The sequence below is a fragment of the Lynx rufus genome, unplaced genomic scaffold, assembly GCF_022079265.1.
Source record: "Lynx rufus isolate CCGP_SWC_20201006 ecotype Redwood Valley unplaced genomic scaffold, mLynRuf1.p SCAF_6, whole genome shotgun sequence".
NCBI lineage: Eukaryota > Metazoa > Chordata > Mammalia > Carnivora > Felidae > Lynx > Lynx rufus.
The window spans coordinates 34,760,765-34,786,787 of NW_025814878.1; the positions used below are offsets into that span (position 1 = coordinate 34,760,765).

Below are 26,023 nucleotides of genomic sequence, written 5' to 3' on the forward strand. Positions count from 1 at the left end.
CCACAAGCAAAAACATTTCATTAAGCTCTTAATGTGCTCTTTCCTATTTGCACCATTCACCCCCCAACCCCCACTTTCCATTTTCTTTCTCCAGCGGGAATAGAAATCAGTAGGAACCAGAAACTATAAATACTGTAAATTGCATTCTGTATAGTCAGGGATTCCCCTACTTCTTACTATGGCACTTTACTCATTCAGCAATTATTTATCAAGAACCTACTATATGTGCCAGGCAATGGCTATGTTAAAAGAAATGTAAGTATAAATATTGCAAAGTCATAAAACTATCATTTGGGTTTATTTACATGGCAGTGTGCTTGAGATGATTTTTCCTGCAGTACCATTGATAGCTGCCCTAAAATGAGCATTATCTAATAGGTAGAGATAAGTCCTATGATGTCAATCAAAGAAAAACACTATTAATTCAGAACTGTGAACCTTTGCTTTAAATAAGTTATAATTTTGGTATATTGTATAATGTAGGCTCTTAAAAGAATATACAATTGAAATGTCTATAATATAAAATTATGACCTAGAATTTTAAGTGAAAAGCTTGGTTATACCACTCTAGGTAATTTCATTTCCTTTGAGCCTCTATCAGCTGTGATATTTCATCTATTCTTTCCTTTTCTAGAATATCATTCACTTACATTTTAGAAACAAATATGGTCATAAAATACAGTTCCAATAGATATATCTTAAGAATTACATGTAAATCTCATATTTGTTAAGTTAATAATTTAATAAGTACACTACAGAAATTACTGTTGCAAGGAATTTGTTTTAAATTATTTTATAAAATGAGCAGCTACCTATAATTAGACTTTCAGATTAGATTACTTAAGTGTAAGACACACAATCTATGGTAGAGTTTCCTTGGATTACTGTAATTAGGTGTTATGGATAATGCCTATGTTACTGGCATTTCATCTCACAGGGAAAAAAAAATAGCCTCTGTATTACTGCTACTTCATTTCTTCTTTCAAGGAGTGTTTATTAGGCACATCTTCTATGTGAGGCCTCCTCTCCCCCATTTCCTGTATTTATTAGTGACCTAACCATCTATCCGTTCTCCACAAAAAGAAATCTGAAGTCATCTTTTAAATCTGCTGGATACCCGATCAATCACTATGCTGGATGCTGACTACTAACTCTCCTGTCTCATGAACTCCCTCCCTTCTCTTGGTTACCACTGTCTCCATTATCGCATTTCCGACCTTGATTCTCTGTTGAGGGGACAAACGCAATTTCTTCTTGTCTCCCTCACCCAGTATGTTCCCTTTGACATTGCACCAAAGGTATCTTCATAAAACATAACTTCGGCAAAGTATTTCCTGTTGCCCAAGTATAAACTCTTTGCCGTGAAATTCAAGTCCTTGGCCTACCTCTTTATTTTCATCTTATAATTCAGGTCATGCAATCTATTTTCCAGCCATAGTTACTATTGTTCTTCCCTGCATTCTTTTCCTAGGACACATATATTCTCACTCTTCCCTGCTTCCGTTCATTCCATTCTCCTGCCTCCCAACCCCCAGTAGTGCAGAAATTGTAGTAAAGTGGTTAAAGATGTGAATTCTGGTGCTGGATTTCCCTAGGTCTTATAACTTCCTAGCTGTGTAATATTGGAAAAATCATTCAGCCTCTCTTTGCCTCAGTTTCCTCATCTATAAAGTGGGGTCTATAATAGTACCTGTGTAATTAAGTTGTTAAGAGAATTATATAAGTGAATATATTTGAAGTGCTTAAAACAAAACCTGCTTTATCACAAGCACTGTATTGATTAATATTACTAGTTGGTACCCATTCCTCCATTTTCTTGAAGGATGAATTCATGCTTAAGAGCTACTCCCTTTTTTGGTGAAACAGTCTCAGATTTCCTAAGAAAAAATCACTGTACTGTGCTTTCATTCCCTTACTACCTTATGGGCAACTGTATTAACAGCAGTTAGCACACTGTATTATAAATATATTTTTGCTTGTCTATCTAACTCAGAAACATAAACGTATCCAAGGAAGGGACTGTCATATTCATCCCTGTATGTGAGTGCCTGTCATATAGTAGATTTTCTGGTATCCATTTCCTAAAGGATACATAGTGTTGACATTTTGATTTTGAAACAATTTCTTACATTATGAAGAAAAAAAAATACATCATACATTTTTTATTTCATCCAGTTTTTGAACAACTCTAAAAATTAGTGAATACATTTAATAAAATCAGAATGAAAAAATAATAAAATATGTTTATAAGATGCAATGTTACTTGTCATATTTTATAATGGTCATCTATGCTATATAATAAATTACCTCAAAAATAAGTGGTTTAGAGATGCCTGGGTGGCTCATTTGGTTAAGCATCTGAGTTGGTTAATATCTGACTCTTGATTTTGTCTCAGGTAATGATCTCCTGGTTTGTGAATTCAAGCCCTGAGTTGGGCTCTGGCCTGACAGTGTGCAGCCTGCTTGGGATTCTCTCTCTCTCTCTCTCTCTCTCTCTCTCTCTCTCTCTCTCTCTCACTGCACCTCCTCTGCTCTCTCTCTCTCTTTCTCAAAAATAAATAAATAAACTTAAAAACAATAAGTGGTTCAAAACAATAATAAACATTTATTATCTCAATCAGTTTCTGCAGGCCAGGAGTTTGGGAATGGCTTAGCTGGGTGGTTGTTGGCTTAGGGTATATTTTGAGTTTGCAATAAAGACATTGACTGGGGATGCAGAAATCTAAAGATTTTCTTGGATAGTGGAACCACTGGCAAGTTGTCGCACTCATTTTGCTGTCAGGTTAATGCTGATGTGTCTTCACGTCGTGGCAACTGACTGCCCTCAGATCCAAGAGAGAGCATGGCAGAAGCCACAAAGCCTCTTATGACCTAGACTTGAAAATCACATACCGTCATTTCTGCAAAGTCCTTTTGGTTACACACGTCAGCCCTATGTATTGTCCTAAGAGACTAACTACAAAATGGTATGAATACCAGCAGGCAACGATCGTTGGGGGCCAATTTGAAGGCTGGTTACCCCATACCCACTCTCAGAAAATTATATTGCCAGGCTATACATCTTTAGATAAATGCTTAGATATAAGGAAATGCCATCCAATACTCTAGCTGACAAAATGTTATTATAATTACCACAGGTGCAAAGAGAAAGATGATGTATTGGGATGACTGTCATCACAAGACCACATCTAGGAAGATAAATAGTCTCTAATGAATTTGAAATGAAAAATAAATAATCACAGAGTTAAAATTCTAAAGAAAAAATATATACATTCTTCAAATAAAAAGTTCAAATACTTTTTGCTAATTAAAATTTGAATGTGCATTTTCTGAAACCAAAATAATATAAGTTCAAAGTCTGTCTAATTACAGCATAAAACTTGTAACTCATAGTGACCATTAGTTGCATGAGATATATGCACTCATATTAAAATTTTTATTTCTTTTCTCCATTTAGTGAATTCTAGCCTGTCTTTTTAATGTAGATTATTCACAGAAAAAAATTGTTTTCTTTAATAAGAGTGTCAAATGTAAATGGTATTCCTATGTTGCAATGCTATTTTTAATTGATACATTTCAAACATTTACTAAGGATTAATGTTATGATGATGAGTCTTTTGTAATAGATAATGTTTTTGAAATTTGTATCATTAATGTTTAAAAAACAAGGCTGGTGATAAAAGAAAGCATATTGGAAATAACTGAAGGGCAGACAGGATAACTGTCTCTGGGCTCTGAATTACTCTCTGGCATTTTAGAAAAGTAAGTAAATGCTTTTAAGGCATTAAAAATTGTTCTTAGAGAAATGAAAATCTATTTTCATAAGCAAATACTATACTGCATTGAGAAGAATGATTCTCCTTTAGGCCAATCTTCGAAATTCCTTATTTTCTGAATTTGGTTTGATATACCCAAATAACGTACTGGTGAGGGATATGTGGAACTGACTTTTACGTGCCTCTTTCAGAAGACTTGAGTTCACTCTACAACTCTGTGACCTATAAGCTAACATGACTAGGAACTTATGTTTCCTTGTCTGTCAATGGAAATAGCACTTTTCTCTCTGGTCTGCAAAATGTGTGACTTTGCTTGCTCTTATCAAATGAGATAAATTGTAGAACATCAAAAAAGCAAACAAAAAACCAGATACTAGAAAGGATATTTCACCTACCCTTCATTTCTTCCTAAATATAAAGTCCTAATACTATCCAAAAATAACATGATGTATCTGTCACAGGTTTTGATCAGAGTAGAATCACTATGAGTGACACAGAACAGAAGGTTTAGTGTAAAGCTCATGCATTCATGGGAGCTGATCAGCAGTCTAGGTAAGGCTATTGCAATGTATCGGGCACAAGGTCATGAGTCAGTAGAGTGGAAGTTGGTATAGCAAAGGAAAAATATCTTGTTTAATGTAAGTTTTATGAGACACAAGAGCCTTCATAAAGAAAGGAAGACCTTAAGAAGTAGTTAAGCCTGAGCATTTTTATGCTAGGTTTGATGAAAAGTGGAAAGTGGTGGAAAAATGTGACAGGATAAAAAGAGTAGGAGCTAAGTGTCGTAAATTGAGGGAAACAGCAAGGGCTGTTCATTCACATCTCTCTGGGCATCTTGGAAATAAGGATATTCCCTTCCTCTGGGTTTAGGGAGGACACCTTTCTCATGAGAGTTTTATGGCCTGCTTCAGAGGAATATCAGCAAGTCCTTTTTGCACAATGTCATTTCTCAAATTCTTTCAGCTGAAAATATTTAATATGCCAAGATGCCATATTTGGGGTAGCATGTCCTGAACCCTGTCATTGGAAAGGGCAGATGGAAATAGCATAGGGGAGACTGAGGACAAACTGGAACTGACAAGGACAAACTAGAGCCCTCATTTGACTTTGACCACCTCAAATTACAATGATGTGGGTGAGTTGCAAGATAAATTGGTGCCTTCCACTACGGAACTGCACAAGCGCCTGGCCAAGATTTGGAGATGCTGGAGGAGGCGGTCCAGGGGGAACTGAGAGCATGCTGCCGGCTGCTGCCACATGTCAAGGTCAGCCAGCATATCGGTGATAATGTGCTTGAGCTGCAACAGCACCTGCCCTACACCAACCTTCAGAAAATAAGCAATGGCTATTACTTCTTTTTTGCCTTCTAAAGCTCATGCAAATTTCTCTTGTGCCCAACTGTTACCTGGACCTTACACGTAAGGGAATTCTGGGAAATGTCATTCCAATTTAGTGATTTAAGAGCATACAAAGCCACCACATAGGATGACTGTATAATTTATCATCCAAAACAGGACACTTGTGAGAGTGAAATGGAGAGCTGTTAATATTTGTCTCAGGGCAACAGACACAAACCAAGATGTCTGATCAGCCAGATATTATTCATCTTGCCTCTACTTTTCTTCCGGAAGATGAAAGTCTTCAGAAAAACAAAGATGGGGGTCTGGGAAGGGTTGGTTAGTGCAGGGCAACGTTGCTTTCTTATTAATTGAGTCTAGAGGGTCACAAAGGCTGCTGGATGCCTTGCCCCCAAGCTTCTGCAAACACAGCCAGCAAGTTCTTCCAGAAAACAGAGGAGTGCCCTGATGACTTGGTAACTCTTTCAGGATCAAAATTTGTGGGCTTTGGTTGAAATTCCTTACAAACTTGTTTGTGTTATTTATAAAGGGAACAATTTTCTCTCTAAACAATAAATGCAAAAAATAGGATTTCTAAAGAGATTATTGCAAACTTAGGCACTCTTGGATAATAATGATTTCCCTCTAGGTCAGAAGGTACAGGAATAAATTGTAGTAACTTGTGGCTCTTCTTGCCTAAGAACAAGAGTTATAATTTATTAGCATCCTCATCCATAAGAGGGAAAAATCATTCTATGGCTATACCCAGAGGTCTCAAAGAAGCGCATTTGGTAATTTTTGCATGCATTCCACATACTTATTTCAAAACAATTTTGTAAAAATTAGATAAAATAATCCATGTAAAACATACGTGCCTGGCACATACAAGGCACTCATTAAGCATAACTTGAATTTGAATCTTATTACTGGGAAGTAAGATCAGTAATCTGAGAAGAAAGCCAGCAAGGACATGATGGTAGGAAGCATCAATTTCTTATGAAAGTCTTGCAGACATCTCCTGATGTGCCTTTTAAATAGATTTTCTAATGAGGTGTGCCATTTATCTACTGCTCTTGGAAATTAATTTCCCTGATTTTTTTTTTTCCTGGCACTTAGCCCAGTTAAGCAGGTGCACTGTTTGTCAGGCTGTGAGTTTAGAGGAGTAAAATGATTCAGGGAAGACCCATAGCCAATCAGAATGTATAAATTTAACATTTAATAGTTATGTATATATGTATATTTATGTGTGTGCGTATAGAGATGTCTGTGTGACTGTCTGTATATGAATATGTTCTCACATTTTAGGAGACTTGAAAAACTGAGACAATTAAATGCAACATTTTAGACTTATCAGTTCTCATGTGCACTGACTTTTCAAGTATAGTTGGCATTTTGTGAGCTTCTGATTCTGATTCAAGTCTTATTTTGATTACCACTTTTCTGTTCAATGTCCCAGGCCCGTTTGGTCCTCTTGGTCACTACATCTAAACGGACACATCTCATTACCCACATCCAGTCTGCTTATAAATACCTCAAGGAAGCAGAAATTTCCATAGTCCAATGTTTTCCAGATCCTAATCAAAGTGTGTTGATTTTTCATGAAATGAGGGGAAAGATAAAGCAAAATTTATTTGTTTTAAAGAAGGGTCCTTAATTTCATTGTTCCTACATTTGTGGACTTAAAATTCTCTTTTGAAATGATGATAATGACAGACATTATTTCTGTCACTGTTTTTAAATGGCATTCTTCTATAAAATAAAAGGTTGGCAATTTAATGTTGGGTTCCAGGTTTTCGCTGGTGGTGAATTTCAAGGTAAAAAAAAATCTAAAAGTTTGATACCAGTGCTCTATACCACTCATTTGAACCTTACCAAACGAGGCTTTATGTTAGATTTATTATAAATTTACCCATATAGATGGATACAATTACGAATCATACCATCTGTTAATATTCACCTTTTTGATGAATTCACTATTATGCATCTTTCAGTGCTCTGATTAAATTCACTTTCTTAGAAAAACCTTTCCTGAACTTTCAGTGTAAATCAAGTGACTTTATCATAATTTCTCATTATATTATTTACTCTTCACTCATAGTGTATGTTTGCAATTTACATATTATATATTTAATTGGGTGTGATTATTTACTTAAAATCTCTCTTCTCCATTGAGCTGTTAGATTTGTAAAGAAATGGCTTTATTTCATTTAATTTTTCAAGTGCTTAGAAGTGCACAAAGTATGAATGCAATAAATATTTGAATTAATGTTGAGGTGAAAGAATGAATGAATAAATAAGTAAATAAATAACAGAAAAGGTAGTAGCATTTTTATACTCTGAATGCTGAGTAATGAGCATAGTATTTCTTCATGAAATATTAGTTTATGATGATTCTGATAATATTAGTATTCGCAATTAAAATATTTTGTAAACCTCTATTTCCTTGATTGGACTTTAAGCATCTAAAAGGCAAGGATTGTCTTATTCATCTTAATAATACTGTTGCCCTGTCTACTGACTGACACATATTGTTCAATAAAATTTTTGTGATCTAAACAGAAGTTATTTGGTAAGCATATCTGCCAAGCAAAGAAATCTAAAAACAGAAAAAAATAAACAAAGGAACAAAACAATAATAACAAAAGAACACATGGACTTCAAGACCAGAACCACAGTAGCTGAATGCAGGCTCTGGGGGCTAGAATTTTGGATTAGAATCCTGACTCTACCAATCAGTAGCTGTGCAATCTTGGGAAATTTACTTCTCTGTGCCTCAGTTTCATTCTCCATAGGTAATAATAGTACCGATTCATATGGTTCTGTGAACACTGAATAAGTTAATACATACAAAAACACTTGGAATTTTGAATGGCACACATAGTTAGATAAATTGTAGTTAGTATCATTTTAATTTATTCTTCATGACCTTAAGCATATTTCAATGTTTCAAAAAGATGAATAGGCGTATTTCAAAAAGACGAATTGACTACTTGATTTCCAATTTTTAAATATCATGTGAATATACATAGATTCCAGCAATTACACTAAAGAAATCCGATGATTTTAGCACTCTATTTTATTTTAACATTGAGTAAATGTTCTAGTCATTCTGAAATGGTTTGTTACTCTTATATGACATAGTAAGCACATAATTCATGGCACTACATACTACATTTTAGTGTGGTAAAAAGAACTTCAAAATTATTTACTCAGCTAACACTGAGCAATAGAATAGCTAAAGAGACTACATAATACAGTTGAGAGTTTCCAAAATTAAACCTTGACTGACCAAACGCATGTTTATGAAGTAATTATTCCAGATATGCTAATTGCTGTATTAATCCCAAATCTAATAACTCTCTTCTCCACTGGTCTGTTAAGTTTGTAATATAATGATCCAAGTAAGTCATCCAATTGGAGTACAGTGACATTTCAACTATTCTTATGCTACCAGCAAATTAATGCCACTGAATGTTAGCTTGGAAACAAATCTTTGGAAATCTGTAAATCTGCAGAAAACTTGCTTTTCCATTATTTATTAATATTGTAGCATTAGAACTGTGTTGATATTTAAGATATGATGTTTTTAAATGAAGAAAGCAAATTGGTATTTCAATTAATATAATAATATCTACACCATGCTCATTAATAAAAGTATAATAAGATTCTTTTATTTTATTTAGATACTTGACATGGGCAAATGAAGCCAGAAGTTGCTTGCAATTTTGTTTCAGAATATAAGATGTCCTTTATTTGACATGGGTCTATCTCTAGTAGGCTGGAAATATTCCAGGCTTCAACATTTGCAACACAATTTTGCCAGCAAAAAATTGGTTGATTGGGGTCATATTGGAAAAGAGAGGTGAAATGTACATCTATTTGCATTCACTAATTTTCCTTATTGCATCAAAAAGTTACAGTTGAAGAATAGCAAAAAATAACTTGGAAAATTTTCTATGAAACTATTAAATATTGAAATAGCCATGTAATTTCAACTAAAGTTGCTTGTCTTTAATTTCATTAGGGTTGCATACAAGTGCAGGTTTCTAAAATACTGAAGTCAGTTAATAGTAAAGATGAGTATGGGAAATTTTGAATTGAGAAAATGTTAAAAAGCAGAAGGAAAATGCCCATGCCTCAGATGTTGAATGGCAAGGATTGGAACTACACTATGACTATTCAAATGTAGATTAGAAAAGTGACAGTCATTTCCTTGTGCAGTCAATAAAACAATTAGCTCACCAAAAGTGCTTTTAAATCAGGATCCTAGTTTTTCTTTGGTTTAAAAGCATCTAACTATCCAACATCTGCAAGTATTTTATTTTTTCAAAATTGTGAATCACATGAGTTTTATCTTTTAGAATCTTATGTACTTCAAAAGCTTTGTGTCTGCCCTTTATTATTTTATTTTATTTTTTACATGATTTCCACTAAACAAGAGAAATCCTGATCATTGTAATCTATGGGTAGTGTCCAGAGATCCTAGGGAGAGGAGAGAGGAAGAAAGGGAAACCATTATGAGACAGAGAGGAAGAGAAAAGAAGAATAGAGAGAGAAAATGACAATGGTTTGGGAAAATATATTTATCTGGGATCTTGAAAGATAAACTGAGGTACATTCAAAATTTTAAGAATGAGAAAAAAATCAGTTTAAATGAGGCAGCACCACACAAAAAGTGGTTATAAGAGCTGCACATACAGGAGTTAGGGGAAAGACTTTTCTAGAGAGGAGATGGAAGCAAAACAAGGAAATTATTTGATTGGCTACAGCTAAGCATTTGCCTTATTTGGGAAAGGCTAGTTGGCTGTTATTGGTTGTTCGTTTTTATTTCTTAACTTTGGGGCATTTATAGGCTTAGGTTTTGGTTGGCTTATATTGGCTGCTAAAACATTAGAACCACTTCAGTCTAATGGCCTCCTTGTTTAATTAATTCAATAGGGAAGTACAAGTTATTGCTGCAAAAAGATTTGGATTTTAAAAAGGGCTCATTACTTTTAAGGGAACATGTGTGCTTGGGTGTGTAGGAGAGGGAAGAGCTTCATGAAGATGTGTTTTCAATGTTGGTACATCGACGTGTTGCTAGATGCAAATGCCATCTCCTTCCTGTATCTTCAAAACCTCCCCCTCTATTCCCTCCTTTTCCATGGGTGTTTATGGGTTTTCTAACTTGGGAAAACAAATTTCCCTCACTTTCAATATGCCTATTTAGATACAACCCTTTTTGTTTCTGTCTCTTTAGCCAAACCCCTCTATTAAGAAATGTTCTGACACTATTCTAACACTGTGCTGAAATGTCTTAAATACATACTTGACTTCTTAATGAATACATTAAGTTTATTAAAATAAACAAACTGATCTTAAGCATGAACAAATTGCACACTAAACATCTTCATCTTGGTTAAACTTTCAGCCTTAGAACTGTTGGCAGCCATTTTCTTGTTAAAACCTTATCTTACGACATTTGTAACTCTCTTCTTCATCATCATTGGCTTCTTGTCCCCGTTGGACAATATCACCTTGTTCCATTGCTTCGGTTTTAATGACTTTGCATTACCCAAAAAGTGATAAGCAAAATGTCATCATGTTTAGCCTACTTATCTTTAATATGTGGTTCTCAAGCTAATAATAGGATCAATCTTCTAAAATGACTAAACAGTAAGATTTAGAGGAAAAAAAGCAGTGACACAATTCTAAATAATCAAAGCATGTAAGATGAGTTTTAAGACAATGACTTAAATGACTCCACCATGGGAGTCAGTAAAACTATTTTTATTTTGAAGGAAAAATTAATCTTATAAGCATTTTCATTTTCCCCGTTCTTAACCTCATTCTCTCTCCAGTTTTTCTAATGCATAAGGATATTCAGTTGGATCAGCAAACCCAAGATTCCTAACTGAGCTAGTTTATATATCTTTCCAGTCTTGCCTCTTAGATTCTAAATCCAGTTCATTTTCCAAATTTTTAAGTCAGAAACATGGTACTCCTTGTGAGCTTTCCCCTTTTCCCACCATCCATAAACACTCAATTATCAAAAATAACTCATGTAATTTTTAAAAATCTCTTGGTTCTGTTCTCTACTCTGTGCCTTATCTCAAGAACACGTCTTAGTTTCCCCAAGATCGTTGCACTAACCATGTATTTTCTTTTTGCCTATAATCTTGCCTTTTTTCTCCTTTTCATTCTGAGGCCAGAATGAAAATTGCAAATATTTTAAATTATTCTTCCCCTATTTAAAATTTTAGATGTCTGGGGCGCCTGGGTGGCGCAGTCGGTTAAGCGTCCGACTTCAGCCAGGTCACGATCTCGCGGTCTGTGAGTTCGAGCCCCGCGTCGGGCTCTGGGCTGATGGCTCAGAGCCTGGAGCCTGTTTCCGATTCTGTGTCTCCTTCTCTCTCTGCCCCTCCCCCGTTCATGCTCTGTCTCTCTCTGTCCCAAAAATAAATAAACGTTGAAAAAAAAATTTAAAAAAAAAAATAAATAAATAAAAATAAAATTTTAGATGTCTTTCTTTAAAATATAAGTATGCATGTTGTTCTGATACCTTGGCGCTCACCTTGTTGGCATGGGACAACAGCTGCTCCTATAACAACTCCAGTTCCTGACAGATCCTGCTTCAGCTTCGTCCACTCCTCGCCTAGGTACATATTTAGCATGATGAGGGAAACAGCTTCTTCTCTTTGGAGAGGGAGGTTTGGAGGTCATAGGACTGATGCAATTTCCACTTTGTTCTCATGAATTTTATCCCATCCTTTGTAGGCTGCGAATTTCCTTACTCCCTCTACTTTATGTCCATATTTTCATCCCAAGTGACTCTTCTGCCTTCAGATCCCAACTCCATCTGCATAAGTAAAGACCTCTCCTAGTGAGGTTAGTATTAGAAGTGCCAAGGGAATTTCATGACTCCAATTTTTCATTTCATCATTTTTGAGAAGTGTTCATCGATGATAAGGGTAACAAGTTCAAAGGAATTTCAACCTCTGTATATTGTCTCTACATTAAAAATCTAGTTTGAAGAAAATTACTCAGAGAAACTTAGTTCTGAAGTTGCATCATTTATGTAATTCAAGGAAGGTGATTATACAACTTTTTAAACATCCTAATTTTAAAATCTATATTATTGAGTCTGGCATTATCAAGGTTATCACCCATTTGTGAAAACACACGTTTAACTAGAGCAAAATGAACTTTCATCATGTTCTTTTAAAAAAAAAAAAACCCTTTTTTAATGTTTATTTATTTTTTGAGAGAGAGAGTGCACAAGCAGGGAAGGGACAGAGAGGGAGACACATAATCTGAAGCAGGCTCCAGGCTCTGAGCTGTGGACACAGAGCCTGATGCGAGACTTGGACCCACGAACTATAAGATCGTGACCTGTGCTGCAGTCGGGCGCTCAACCGACTGGGCCACCCAGGATCCCCTTCATATTCTTTTCTTTATAGACACATCTGAGAGATGCTCTATAGAAATATCTTGTACTTGATAACTTAATTATCCAGTCCTAATGGGCTGTCCTAATATTTATATTTCTTGCTAAATCACAAAGTGTTAATTAAATAAATACAAAAATTATTGTAACCTCCATATTCGATTTCAAAGAAATTTTGCGATACAGCTTGAATTCCACATTTTTGTCCATACAAGGATCCTTGAAATGATATTATATACTATAACTAAAGCTATCCAATGCAGAGTTTATTCTATTGCAGCTGAATTTAATTTTCATTGGCCTCCACATCTCCATATTATTATTATTTTTGCCTTTGCTTCTCCCAAACCTCTATTATTTAGCCGGGTTCACTACAATTAGCCCTTTAGGGGAAATCCACTACTATATGTGGATTTAAAAAGAAGATATTAAGAAATGAGCCTCTCTCAAAATATTTCTTGTTTGAAAAAAGCTATTTAAAAAAAACTATTTTAGGACTACAAATTATCACTATTCCGTTTACAATAAATTTGCTTCTCGGATACCAAAATAACAAGTGTTGTTTCTGGAACTGAAGCAATCTTACAAAAATATAGCTGTCCTCCAGGAATTTTTCAAGAGAAAATAATGGGAAGATTTGGAATTCCAGTTAGTGTGCCTTTTGCAAACTTCCATTGGCAGGATATAAATACACCTCAGAGATTCACTATGGAGGAATAAAGGCACTGTGTCAAACACTTCTTGAATTCTTGACTTCCTTGGATGTCCTTCCTTTCTTATTTTCCTCATATTGGCTTTACTTTCAATTGGAAATGAAATACAGAATAAGAAAACAATAAACTTATGGGATAAAAAAGGCATATAAATAAGTATAGGAGATTGAAATCCCCTCCATTGAGATGATAAAAATTAAAGATGGGAATCCTGACATCATTGAGTTCAACCACGTTTGTTCAAGGTAAATGGTCCAACCCATGAGAAATTGTTTGAAAGTTACTTCAGACTGATCCTAAAATGCTTTAAAGTATGATATCTTGAGTAAACATCGCTTTGATGAAGACACCGACCTTAATAGTGGATATAAAAGCATACATTGTTGTTTGTTACTTAAGTATCTGTACTTAGTGTTGTCCATGCTGGAAACTCCAGGGCCTGAAGACTCAGAGGGCTCTTAAGTTCACTGTGAGTACTTTTCAAATGTGCTCTGGTTAGGGGCGCCTGGGTGGCGCAGTCGGTTAAGCGTCCGACTTCAGCCAGGTCACGATCTCACGTTCCGTGAGTTCGAGCCCCGCGTCAGGCTCTGGGCTGACGGCTCGGAGCCTGGAGCCTGTTTCCGATTCTGTGTCTCCCTCTCTCTCTGCCCCTCGCCCGTTCATGCTCTGTCTCTCTCTGTCCCAAAAATAAATAAAAACGTTGGAAAAAAAAAAATTCAAATGTGCTCTGGTTAAAAATAAACTAAATTAAATCAGTATTTCAACCTTATATCCTTAGGAAATTGTTGACTATTATAAATGATGCCAAACCTCAAATCCAAAATGTTTTATAAGAATTTGCATTCTCTCAGTTTTCATTTCTGTGTATAAGAAACTTATGAACACAGTGGTGACAACCATTGCTTTTTGCTCACACTGACACAGCAGGAATATATTTTTTTTTTACCTTTTTGCTATTTTTTTACCTATTTGCTATTATTACTTTTTTGCTATTTTACCTTTTTGCTTATTTTTCCCTTCTTCCTATTCTTGGGGGTGGCATGGGAATGGGAAAATACATGTGAAGCTCTGTTTGGCACTGCTTAAGTTCTAGGGAATTCTGTTTACCTTGAACAAAGGCTAAGTAATTTCACCGTACTTTAAGCAAGAATTGTCATGTAACTCAGAGCATATTAAATGACCCATAATTTGCTAATATTTTTCTTCATCAAATTTTCACCAACAGAAACAAAAGTATTCTAGGACTTATCTGCAACAAGAATGGAAAAACCAGTCACTTAAAATTATAAATTTTTTAGGTCTGGATAATTACCACTATATATTTCCAGACAGAATTCCTCACATATCAAAATTAGAAACACCTGTGTAGCAAACCCATAAATGGCAGCACTATGTCGATTATATTACACATAAGATACTGTATATAGTAAGTCCTACATAATTGTCTTGAAAGAAGTCTCTCTATTTCCTAGTCAATTTCATTTGGGTACTAGTATGTGCAAGGTACACTCATCAACATACATACAATTTGATTTTTTCCTAATTGGGGTAGCATTTGTGACACTTTTAAAAGATCTTACCTCAGTTTGGATCCAAATATTTAGATGTGAATATTTTCTTGGAGGTAAGGGGCAATCTCTAGTTCTTTCACAAGTCCTGATAAAAGCAGTGTTTGGTTTTCAAAGACCCTGCCAAGGTTGCCTGTGAGGATGTAGTGACTAAATGATCACAAAACAAAATTTATAACAGCCTGCATTCGTGGAGCACCACCATATGTTTGAGTTAAATGGCTCTGAAAATTGAATTAATAATTACCTAACATTCACTATATCCTTTACTCTGCTTTAGGCACTTGATACTAAGGAGTTTATGTACAATGAGTTTGAGCAAAGTTCAGTAAGCACCATCGGGTGTGGGCAGAGACTCAAGGCAAAAGGGTCGGAAGATGCCTGGGATTTCGGTTCAATCACCATCCTGTGGAATGGTTCAGAGAGATGCAGATGGGCAAAACTATCCCGCCTCTGAGTTGTTCTTGCCTTTGATAAGATATGCATGAGGGCAGCCTTAGCGCTGGCGGAGGGGGAGGGTAGTTCATCTGGGAATGAATTCCATGCAGTCAGAATTTAGGACCCAGACATCCAAGGGGATACTGGAAATGACTGTGGTGCAGCATTTGGAGACCTTAATGGAAGCTGAGGTCACACACAGAGCTTCCTGGTAAGGGGAAGAGAAGCTGCTGCGCTAGCTAGCAAACTGGAAAGAACCTCTGGTTCATTCAAGATAAAAGGCAGTCTTGCTTTTTTTCTCCACATTGGCATCTATTAATTCACAGGCACCGTACTGTGTGCTTCGAATGTATTATCCCATGTAATAATTGTCACAACCTTGTGAGGCAAGTATTATTACTCTTATTGTCATTTTATAGTTCAGCATGCTGAAGCACAGAAAAAAATTTGTGTCCCCAATATAGAATACTGTTTGCCAGAACCAGGTATACTATAGAAAACAGGCATGAAGGGGTGACTTTAGAATTGTGACTTTGGAAAAGCATAGGCTTCGATGAATTTTGTAGACATAGCAAAAGTTAATCTTCTCACCATCATATAGCTATCCAGGGGGCGAGCATCAGGACTAGCATGGGGTCAGTGAAACACTCACCTTGGCTGTAAAGTAGAAGGGCTCCAAAAAAACCTCAGTAACTAAGATGCATGATATTTTAATGTAATACTTAAAAATTTAAAATTAATGCAAAAATCTGTGATGAACAAAATATTGAAAATTTACATAAAGACAGGATTATTCTGACTGATTTTCTTTTCTGTCTCTGACCTTAATATGGCCTGGCATGGCAACAGGTGGGAGGCCTGAACTTGAATGCTGTCAGTCTGAGCTCAGAACACAAGCTTGTAATCGTTATTGGCTAATGTTTGTCAGGATTTGGAAGACAAAGAAGAGTAAAATATAACTTAAAGAATGTAAGACTGATGATCAAAGATAATGGCAAAATTATGGAGCTGGTTCTTCAGGAGGAAAACAGAAAATGAGTAATTTAATTTCTCGTGTAGGTTCCCACTTAGAAACTTAAGTAGCTGGATAGTTTGGCTTCAAAGACAGAGGACCAACAAAAATCTTATTTAACTTTAAACTTTTCTTTGCCTCTCTTGCCTCTCTTGGTACTCTTTTATCAGTGCCAAGAATCCAATTACTGATCATAAGGAGCCTCGAGCAGTTTCCCTGCACCTGGTGGTATATTTTTTTTAAAAAAATATAAGATACAATTAAGAGTGACTTGAACACTGAGAAACATTTCTTATCTCACATAACAGAAGCTCTGGAAGTAGGGCGATTATTCCAAGATTGGATAATTCAATGCCTCACCAATGTCATATGGACACAAAGTTTTTCATTTTTAACCTTTGCCTTCCTCAGTGAATCAGCTACTGTCTTCATGGTTATAAGGTGGTTACAGCAGCCCTGGGCTTTATGTTCCCATGCACCAAAGTCCTTGTTTCTCCTTTTAACAGCAAGAAAACCTCCTCCCAGAATATCTCATCTAATATCTGACTCCAGAACCAATGGTGAATTCATATTTTTGTTTGTTGATAACAGTATAGCATAGGTAAGAGTCATACTCTGGAGGGTGCAAAATCAGCCTCCATCACAATAACTATGTAACCTTAGGCATCTCATTTACATTCTCTGTACCTCAGTTTTCTTATTTAAAATATATAATATAGCTACATCATTGGATTATTGAAAAAAATGTGGGTTAATATACATTTAGTTCTTAGGGTGGTATCTTGTGGGTAAAATACACTCTATTTAAACTGTTAGCTACTATTATTTTTATGATGACCCTCAATGTAATATATTTAATTTAACTCATGGAAACATGAGAGGTAAGAAAATGTACTGAAAAATCAATAAAAGTTTCAGGTGCATTGTATAATATTATTCCCATGATATAATTTGGATGTGATGTCTGAAAAAGGGAATAAGAATCACCTTGAGGACTACTGTCTTATTTAAGATATACCTATAATCTGTATCTATATGCATATCTATATCTATGTTTTTAAAGTTGTTCACATAGCTAAAATCAGAGGCTGATCTTAAGTCAGCAACATTGACTTCATGAAAACATCCTGATTTGACTATTTTAGAAGCAGGCAATATACATGTCTGCAGAGTATATATAGTGCATTTAGGCATAAGGATAATTAAACTGATATCTATTTTGTTGGATTTTATTGTTAAGTTCCTCAGTGAACATTTAGAAAGAAGGGAAATGGGGAAATGGTCTCAATCTATTCAGATAATAAAAATCCCATTTGCAGTATTCTTCCATTAGATATAAAATATACTAGTGCTAAAATATACATTTAATGGTGCCATTACAATCCAGTTCCTTACATATAATTCTTTAAAATTTTTCCATTGCAATTATAAAATTCCATTTCATTTCCTTTCTCTAAGGTTTAATCTTACCATTCAGACTACCATATCTTGCTCACACGAAACTCTCCAGAATGCAGTAAAATAAGGTCCAAAGAGTAAAGTTACACTGTCACTGAATCATGGAGATAAGTTTTTCTGAAACCAACATTTTGTAACTTGGCCTCCTTGAATGAGCTGTGAATCCCCTGAAATAGAACATATAAAAGTTTCCCAGAATTCCCTTCTATTGTATCACTTTCCCCCTTTCTAGTATATGTACTGCCTGAGCGAGCACACACTTTTCCCCTTTCTGTGGGATCTTCCCCATCAGCATAAAATGGAATATTCTTCCCATTTTAAACAATGTTAACAACAGAAAACCCACTATGATACTAGTTCTCTTTAAACATTGCCCAAACTCTTGTCATTTACTTTCAATAAAATGTACTTACCACCTTTACATTATTCCCATTTGGTCGTGAATGCATTCCACTAAACCAGCCCTTTGAAGGTCACCAATGACATCCTCCTCATTAAATCTAAAGGTCTATTCTCATTAAATTTCAAGGTCTATTCTCAGTCTTCATTTTACCTGACCTATCAGCAACTTTTGCCTGTTGATCACTGTATCCTCCACAAGACAATTTCCTCACTTGACATCTAGGACGTTATGCTCTCTTTTTTCTGCTTCTTTCTTTCTCTCTCCGGATGTATGTGTCAATATCTCTGTCTCTGTCTTTCTCATCTCTCCTTGTCATAATCAATTGCTGTTGTTTTTCTGACTGATCTGTCTTCTAAATGTGGGAGTGCTCCTGGGTCCACTCCCTTGGTGATTTCGTTCAGTATCATGATTTTGAATACCTCTGCTGAACTCCCAAATTTCTTATCTTCAGCTAGGACTTCTCTTTTGTAGGTCATATTGAGTTGTAAAAATGTCTACATCTGCACATAGATATTTAATAGGCAACTAGAGTATGATGAATCTAAAACTCAGGTACTTGTATACCACCCCTACAAAGCCCTGTTTCTCTCCAGACCTCCTCATTCCAACAAATGACATTTCCATCCTTCCAGTATTTCACGCCACAAACCTTGAAGTTATCCTGTACCTGTATCTTTCTTTCATACCTAAGAGCCAAACTGTAAGAGCCAAACTGTAAGCCTGTATTATTACTTCTATCTTTTAAATACATTCAGCTGACCACATTTCATGACCACACAATCATCCTGATAGAAATCACCATAATCATCATTCTCCTTGATTATTCCATTTGGCTCCTTACTGATCTCCCTGTTTCCAACCTGGCATTCTTTGAATCCTCAACACAGCGAGTGAAGTTACATAAGTCAAATCATATCATTCCTTTGTTCAAACTTTCCAGCGACTTCTCTCTATCAGAATAAAAGCTTAATTTTAGAATACTTAACCTTTAGGTAATATAATATGTTGGTATAATTGTAGTCTTTTAAGATATCAAATGGAGAAGAATCTCTGAGAAGCTAAAATAGTTTTTAAAATTAAGGAAAACAGAGGGAGATGGGTGGGGGATGGGCTAGATGGGTGATGGGTATTAAAAATCATCACTTGTGATGAATGCTAGGTGTTGTATGTAAGTGATGAATCACTGAATTCTACTCCTGAAGCCAATATTGCACTGTATGTTGGCTAAATAAAATTTAAATTAAAAAAATTAAAAATAAATAAAAATAAATAAAATTAAGGAAAACAAATCTAAAATTTAATTATAGATTGACGGAAAGTCAGTTGCAACTTATACCGTATTTCTAGATAGATCTCCTCTTCAGTCAGATAATAGAGGTTACTCTTACCCCCTCAGAGTAGTTTTCATAAAATTAAAATGAGAAGAACAACATTCTAGAAATATCTATTATGTCTATTTGCTTACATTTTTAGTTTTTAATCTCCCATTTCACAAATAGTTTATATCTCCTAGGATATAAAAAATGGAAGATTTATAGACTTTAGGTTTTCCTAACTCTATCTACTAAAATTACTAGAAATTTAAATGTTCTTTATTTTTAGGTACTAGGATGCCTAATAAGGATAAACAAATTGGATCTAGCTGGAACCTGATATAAATACTACCTTGACAATTCCAGACTTTTTCTGATATATCACAAATTATAATAAATGGACCTATCACTCTTACTTTAGTCACAGCTATTTAAGTCAACTTGGAACTTATTGTTTGCTGAAAATTTACAGAGCCATCTTCTCCATGATGCTTTCCAGTATAATATGGGCCAACAGTGATTTCTTCTGTGCCTGAACATCCATAACTTACAGTGGATATACCAATTTGAATAACATAGATACACATTATTTCAATCCATTTCTAATTTTGCCCTGTGTTAAACTACTATTTAGATTATAAGCTTTTCAAGGACAATTTCTTTCTTGGTAACTAAATAGTGTTTGGTACCATAGATATTCAAAAACTTTTTTTTTAACTGAATACCTATGCATACTATGACAAAATGTACTTTCTATTTCTGAGCCCCCCAAAAAATTGTAGCTAAGAGATATTTACATTTATAAAATTGACATATTTTGTGTCAAAAGCACAAATCAGTAAAAACAGCTTTCCTTAGCTTCTTTGGGATGATTGTAAAATTTTTCTCTTATTTTTAATTACTTTTAGCAAGCTCTATTTCCAAGATTGGCTCAGATCCTCTAAAACTTGTACATGATGCTGTGGAAGAAACCACCGACTGGGTCTATGGCTTCTTTTCTTTGTTGTCTGACATCATCTCGTCTGAGGGTGATGAAGAAGATGATGATGATGGGGATGAGGACACTGATAAAGGTACAAAGCATAGAGATACATCTAACTTCTTGGACCAATTTTAGTTATGTATTACAGTGGTTTTCTTAAGTTTAAACACAAATGAGCACTTGGGTCAGGCTAACCCAAAATGAATACACTTCTGAGTTCTAATAGCTTATCAACAGGCTGCCAAACTCAGTAAATTGGTCTCTATTTGGCTTTCATCTTACGGCTTATCTGCCTTTATGACAAAGATGTCAACATTAAATGCTACCATGAGGGTAGCATTATCGTAGAGAGGGTCTTATTATGCAATACTACAAACTCACAATAGGAACTCACATTTATATGCTTCTTTGGGAAAAAAAATTGTAGCTATTTCTCAAGTTTATCCTTAGGAAGATTGAAATAACAACAGTAAAACTTGATAGACATATGTTTTATACATGTAAGTCATATTCATAGTCAAATAGCAGAAAGCAATTCTCCTAAAATCATAATAAAAAGTAAATTGATTGAACCAAATGGAGGTGTAATGGAGGGAAATGTTCTAAATGTCACAATTATGCAGCTAACCTATGTACTTTCTCATATATATTAATAAACAAAAGAAAATAAACTCCAACCATACATAAACTGCTATTGAATGGATGTGAAAAGAACAAAGCATAATGATCTTGTCTTCTACATGACATTTTTTAGGGTCAGCCTCAGTCATCAGACTACCTTGACTACCAGGAAAGCTCTTATTATTTTAGACCTCTCTATGACTTTGTCTGAATTTGTATTTGTTTGGCCCCAGTGAGAGGTCGAGATGAACAATAGAGAATAGAAATGAACATGATATATGAACTATAATGTATAATTTGGATTGCTGCCACACTTTTATTGAACTCATAAAAGTGAAACTATCTCACATAAATGTACATAAACAAAGTTTATACTTAAAAACTGGAATTTGGGAGGCAAAGTAATATAAAGACTACTAATGTCAAAACTAATGGATGGCTTTTTTAATGAACAAAAGAAAATGGGAAAATGGAGAAACAGTATTACGCTAAGCTAAAGGTTTTTCTAATTCACTGTTTTTGTCTTGGTCTAGGAGAAATAGAGGAGCCTCCCTTGAAACAAAAAGGTTGGTTGTTTTTACCTTTAATAATGCATTTTTCCCCTTTTATGGTAATGCTCATTTTTCAGCATGACTCAAAATATATTTTACATGATTTGGAACCTTAATTTACTTTCAATGTACAGTTTTTGTTCGATGATTAGATCAAATTTTATAGGTAGGTAGAGAAATACTCCATTCTCTCCAATAAAGCTGAGCCTATTATTTTTCAGTTGATTACTTGGTGCCTTCTTCAGGATATGTGTGAATTCATCTACACATAGATCTGTGTGAGTTGGAATTACAGGAATGAGGAGTGAATTCAGTAGACACAGAAATGGCCCAGAAAATGGTGATGCCCATTTTCTTTATTCTCACTGTGGCCAGATTTTAAATTTTTATTCATTTTCTTCTTATTTTACTGTCACTATTAATATTCTTCATTTTTAGGTGATAAGTAGGGGACAGGGTATATGAGATAGTGTGCAAAATAATAATCTTGGAGGCAAAGACATATCAGTCAGTATGTGCCATGCATCATCCCAAAGGAATAGAGTCACCTGGGTGTACTTGGATTTGGTATGGAGGGATTCTTTGCAGAAATAGATTTTGCCAGGCTTTTCAATAACTGCCCATGATTGTCATGAATCCAAGAGATGGAAGCAATATGGCTAGGACAAAGAGGTATGGCTATGGGGCAAAAACCTCAGAGGGGCAAGTATTTTTATAGGAAGAAGGGAGAATTATTTCTAGAAGGGACAAAAGGAGAAAGGATACCTTCCTGAGGTATATTTGGAATGAGAAACAGCCAACACATAGCCAGACTTGATACAATTGTGATGTTTTAGTCATCGCTGCACATATTCAGCAGAGGCTTTGGGGAGTGTTTACTCCAGGGGAGAACTTGCTGGCTTCTGTTGCTATCTGCCTAGACCTCCTATAGATACAAACAGTGGGGTCCAAATTTAGAGCTTTAGCCTTGCCTGAGGAGATGATGATTATCTCACTCTCTGGGGTAAAATCCATTTAGTTTATGTTAATTTGGAAAATTTGAATTTGTAACTTATCCAACAAAAGAGAGCTGAGCTAGTGATACTCAAATGTGAGAAAGCCAGAAATGAAAGTGTTTGTGAAGTTATCAAGAGGAGAAAGGTTTCATGATCACAAATCCAGGATGAGAATGTAAGAACTCAAGCCATAGTTCAGCCATCAAATCCAGGTTTAGAGATTCTTAGATTAGTTTTAAACTTCTTGAGGTTAGAAACAGCTTTTTTTTTTTTTTTAATAGCTGATCTCCAATGGATAGTGCCTAGAACACAGTAAAAGTTTAAGCTAATGAGTTACTAGCCATTGTCTGGAAACAAAAGGTTATGTATATTGTGTATTCCAATCAGAAAAGGAAGGGAGAAAAACAAATATTTTCTTACTTATAAATTGAATTCTACAAGAAAATCATAGGATCATATTCTTCATAAATCAATATCTAGAATTTAATAGTCTGTTCTTTCCTTTTGATTTGAATTTCCCTATGGGATTATTTTTAAATTGTTTCATGTAATGATTAGCATAAATTGCAAATCTGCATAAAGCTGTTTAATTATTATTCTTTAAATTATTGCCGTATTTTATAAAATCAACAGAAAGACTATTAAATAGCTGTTAAGGATACTTTTTTTTTTAAAAACATGTCAACAATGCTCATTAGTTAAAACAGTCTAAGTGATATATGTGTTTAAAACCATGTACACTAATGTCTTGAAAGATTACCAAAAGAAGAGTAGACTTAAAATCATCTGAATGTATATATATTAAATAGATATATATATTTAATTTTTAACATTTATTTATTTTTGAGAGACAAAGGGAGACAGAGCATAAGCAAGGGAGGGGCAGAGAGAGAGGGAGACACAGAATCTGAAGCAGGCTCCAGGCTTCAAGCGGTCAGCACAGAGCCTGATGCAAGGCTCGAACTCACAAACCATGAGATCATGACCTGAGCCAAAGTCAGACACTTAACCAACTAAGCCACCCAGGCGCTTATTATTATTTTCTTAATAATATAATTCAGAGGGTTGCATAAATGGACATTTGAGGAAACAGATACCCTACCTTGGGTATAAAAGCTACGTAATAATGAACGTTAGTTAAAGTAGACTGAAGGAAATACATTTCATTACAATTACTATTTTTTATTTATAGTCTTTTCCTTTGTAGAGTCATAGAGGCGAGGAGAGTTTTAAGGCAATATATAATATTTTACAAACATTTCTAAAAACAAAACATTTCCAATACATATTCTGTTTTTATTTTTATTTATTTACTTTTTATGTATTCTGTTTTTAAAAGCAAATTTCAAATATTATTATTAGAGAAGAGATGCTATGAACTTATCTCTATTTTATGATGGATTATTTTATACATTTGCATATTTAAAAATTGTGGTTTAAGAAGTATGTTTTTGGTAATCTAGAATGACAGTCTCTTAAAACATTTGATTTTCATCCATAAGTAAATGATTGTTGGTCTCCTCGTGAATGCTCTTTCCCATTCAGATATATTCAATACTATTTAGCCATTTTATATTACCTAAGTCATCAGGCCGTGGAATTGTTTATTTAACTGTCCTGTGTCTCTATGAAGCATTTTATTTAAATGCACTTAAAATGTTAGTTTCATTTGTCCAGTTGCTATTTTCATCAAACTAAAAACTCAGCCATCCTGTTATTTATGGGTGGAGTTCACAGGTTGAATTTGATGTAGAATAATGGTTGAGTCAAACAATCTCAGAGTTGAGGGTTGATTATTAAGTAAATTATTAATATGGATGACATTTTTGAATCTGCAATTCTGTGGCTTATGTTGTTATAAATAAATATAGCTTCAGGGCATTAGATGTAGTACCTAGTGTCTTTATATTCTTTATGCATATTTACTTTTCAGCTTGTCAAAATTTTAAAATAGTAAATTCTATTACCAAACACTATATGATGAGTCCAAGGCACTGAATCATTATAAAATTTTATATTTTATTATATAATTATTTGAAACTTATAACTATGAGAAACAAATACCGTTGTAAATCATAATTCCTGAAACAGTTTTTGGCTGTGTATGGTAGGTGTGCTTTGTTTATCTGGATCTCCTGTTATGTAACTTCTTCCCGGTACAGTATACGTTATGGATGTTGACTCCTTACTTTCCCAGGGTACACAAGTGCAGATAGCTATAAAGGAATGAAATTACATCTGTATGCTTTCTTAAAACTAATTTGCCTGAAAACACACCTAAGTTCATAATAGTATTCTACTTTACAACATAAAGAAATAGACTTCGCCCATCCTAAAATTGCTAGAATGCTGACCAGAAAGACCAAGAGGAAAGGTCTTGACCTCTTGGTCTTTCTGGTCCATCCTCATACGTCTGCTAAAGGAGAAGCATGATGTTGATACACAAGTGCTCTTTTTCATGACGGGATGTTCTGACACCAGAGATATGATGGTGTGGAGGAGATTGGAGATTAGAGCAACGATAAGTTTCACTTAATGACTTTACCTTTTATTTAGCTGAATAATGTAAAAGATTGGATTGCTCTTGAGGGAGATTCAAGAGCAAAGCAAAAAGAGTATAGGTAGGAAATACTAAAAGCTATCAAGGGCTTTTAAAAAATTTAAAAATAAATAATTCTTTTCAGTTATTCTCAATATATGATCTTGCGAACTGTCATTGGCTTGAAAGAGCACTTTGAAACAACCAAAGCAGTGTAGTTTAGTGACATTGATTTTTTTAAATATAGCTGGGATATTTTCTGAGACAACCAAACTTTTAAGATGCACTGAATTAACAACATTTTATGTAATTATATTATAAAATATCTAATCTAATTATAGCCAAATCTCATATTATTTCATCTAATGTAAAATGCTTAGTATTTTGTATCTCCTACTGACAAAAACTTAAGTCATATACGAGGTGAGGAAACAATTTACTCTATGTATATACACATATATGAACATGTGTGTATATATGTATAATACATTATGCAACATTTATTCATTATATGCTATTTATGTTACATGTATTTTCTACCTCCTATTAATAAAAAGTATAAAACTATATGCTAGCTACTGGTTTTAAATATACATATTTAAATATATGTAATGCTTAATACATTATATAACTTTATGGTAGTTAAAAAAATTATGAGTCATTTCTTTTATATTTGAAACATATTTATTAAGTCCCAAAAGTAACACCTTAGAATTTGATATCCCTTCACATATATATTGCTGAAATTTCAAACTCTTTATCATGCTCTTAGCTTCATAAACAATTGAAAATTTTATGTATATATTACATGACATTAGTCCAAATAAAATAAGGTAAAATAGAATATTGTTTTGTCTGATTTTTATAACTTATTAGTAATATAAATTTATT

General features: G+C 34.5%; 1 protein-coding gene across 1 annotated transcript in view; it reads left to right on the plus strand.

The window, feature by feature from the left end:
* Positions 1 to 26,023, plus strand: part of TRDN (triadin) — a 496,354-nt gene that overhangs the window by 196,273 nt on the left and 274,058 nt on the right. Inside the window, 2 exon segments of the mRNA XM_047103003.1 lie at positions 20,353 to 20,517; positions 21,581 to 21,613. Of these exon segments, the coding sequence (XP_046958959.1) occupies positions 20,353 to 20,517; positions 21,581 to 21,613 (198 nt within the window).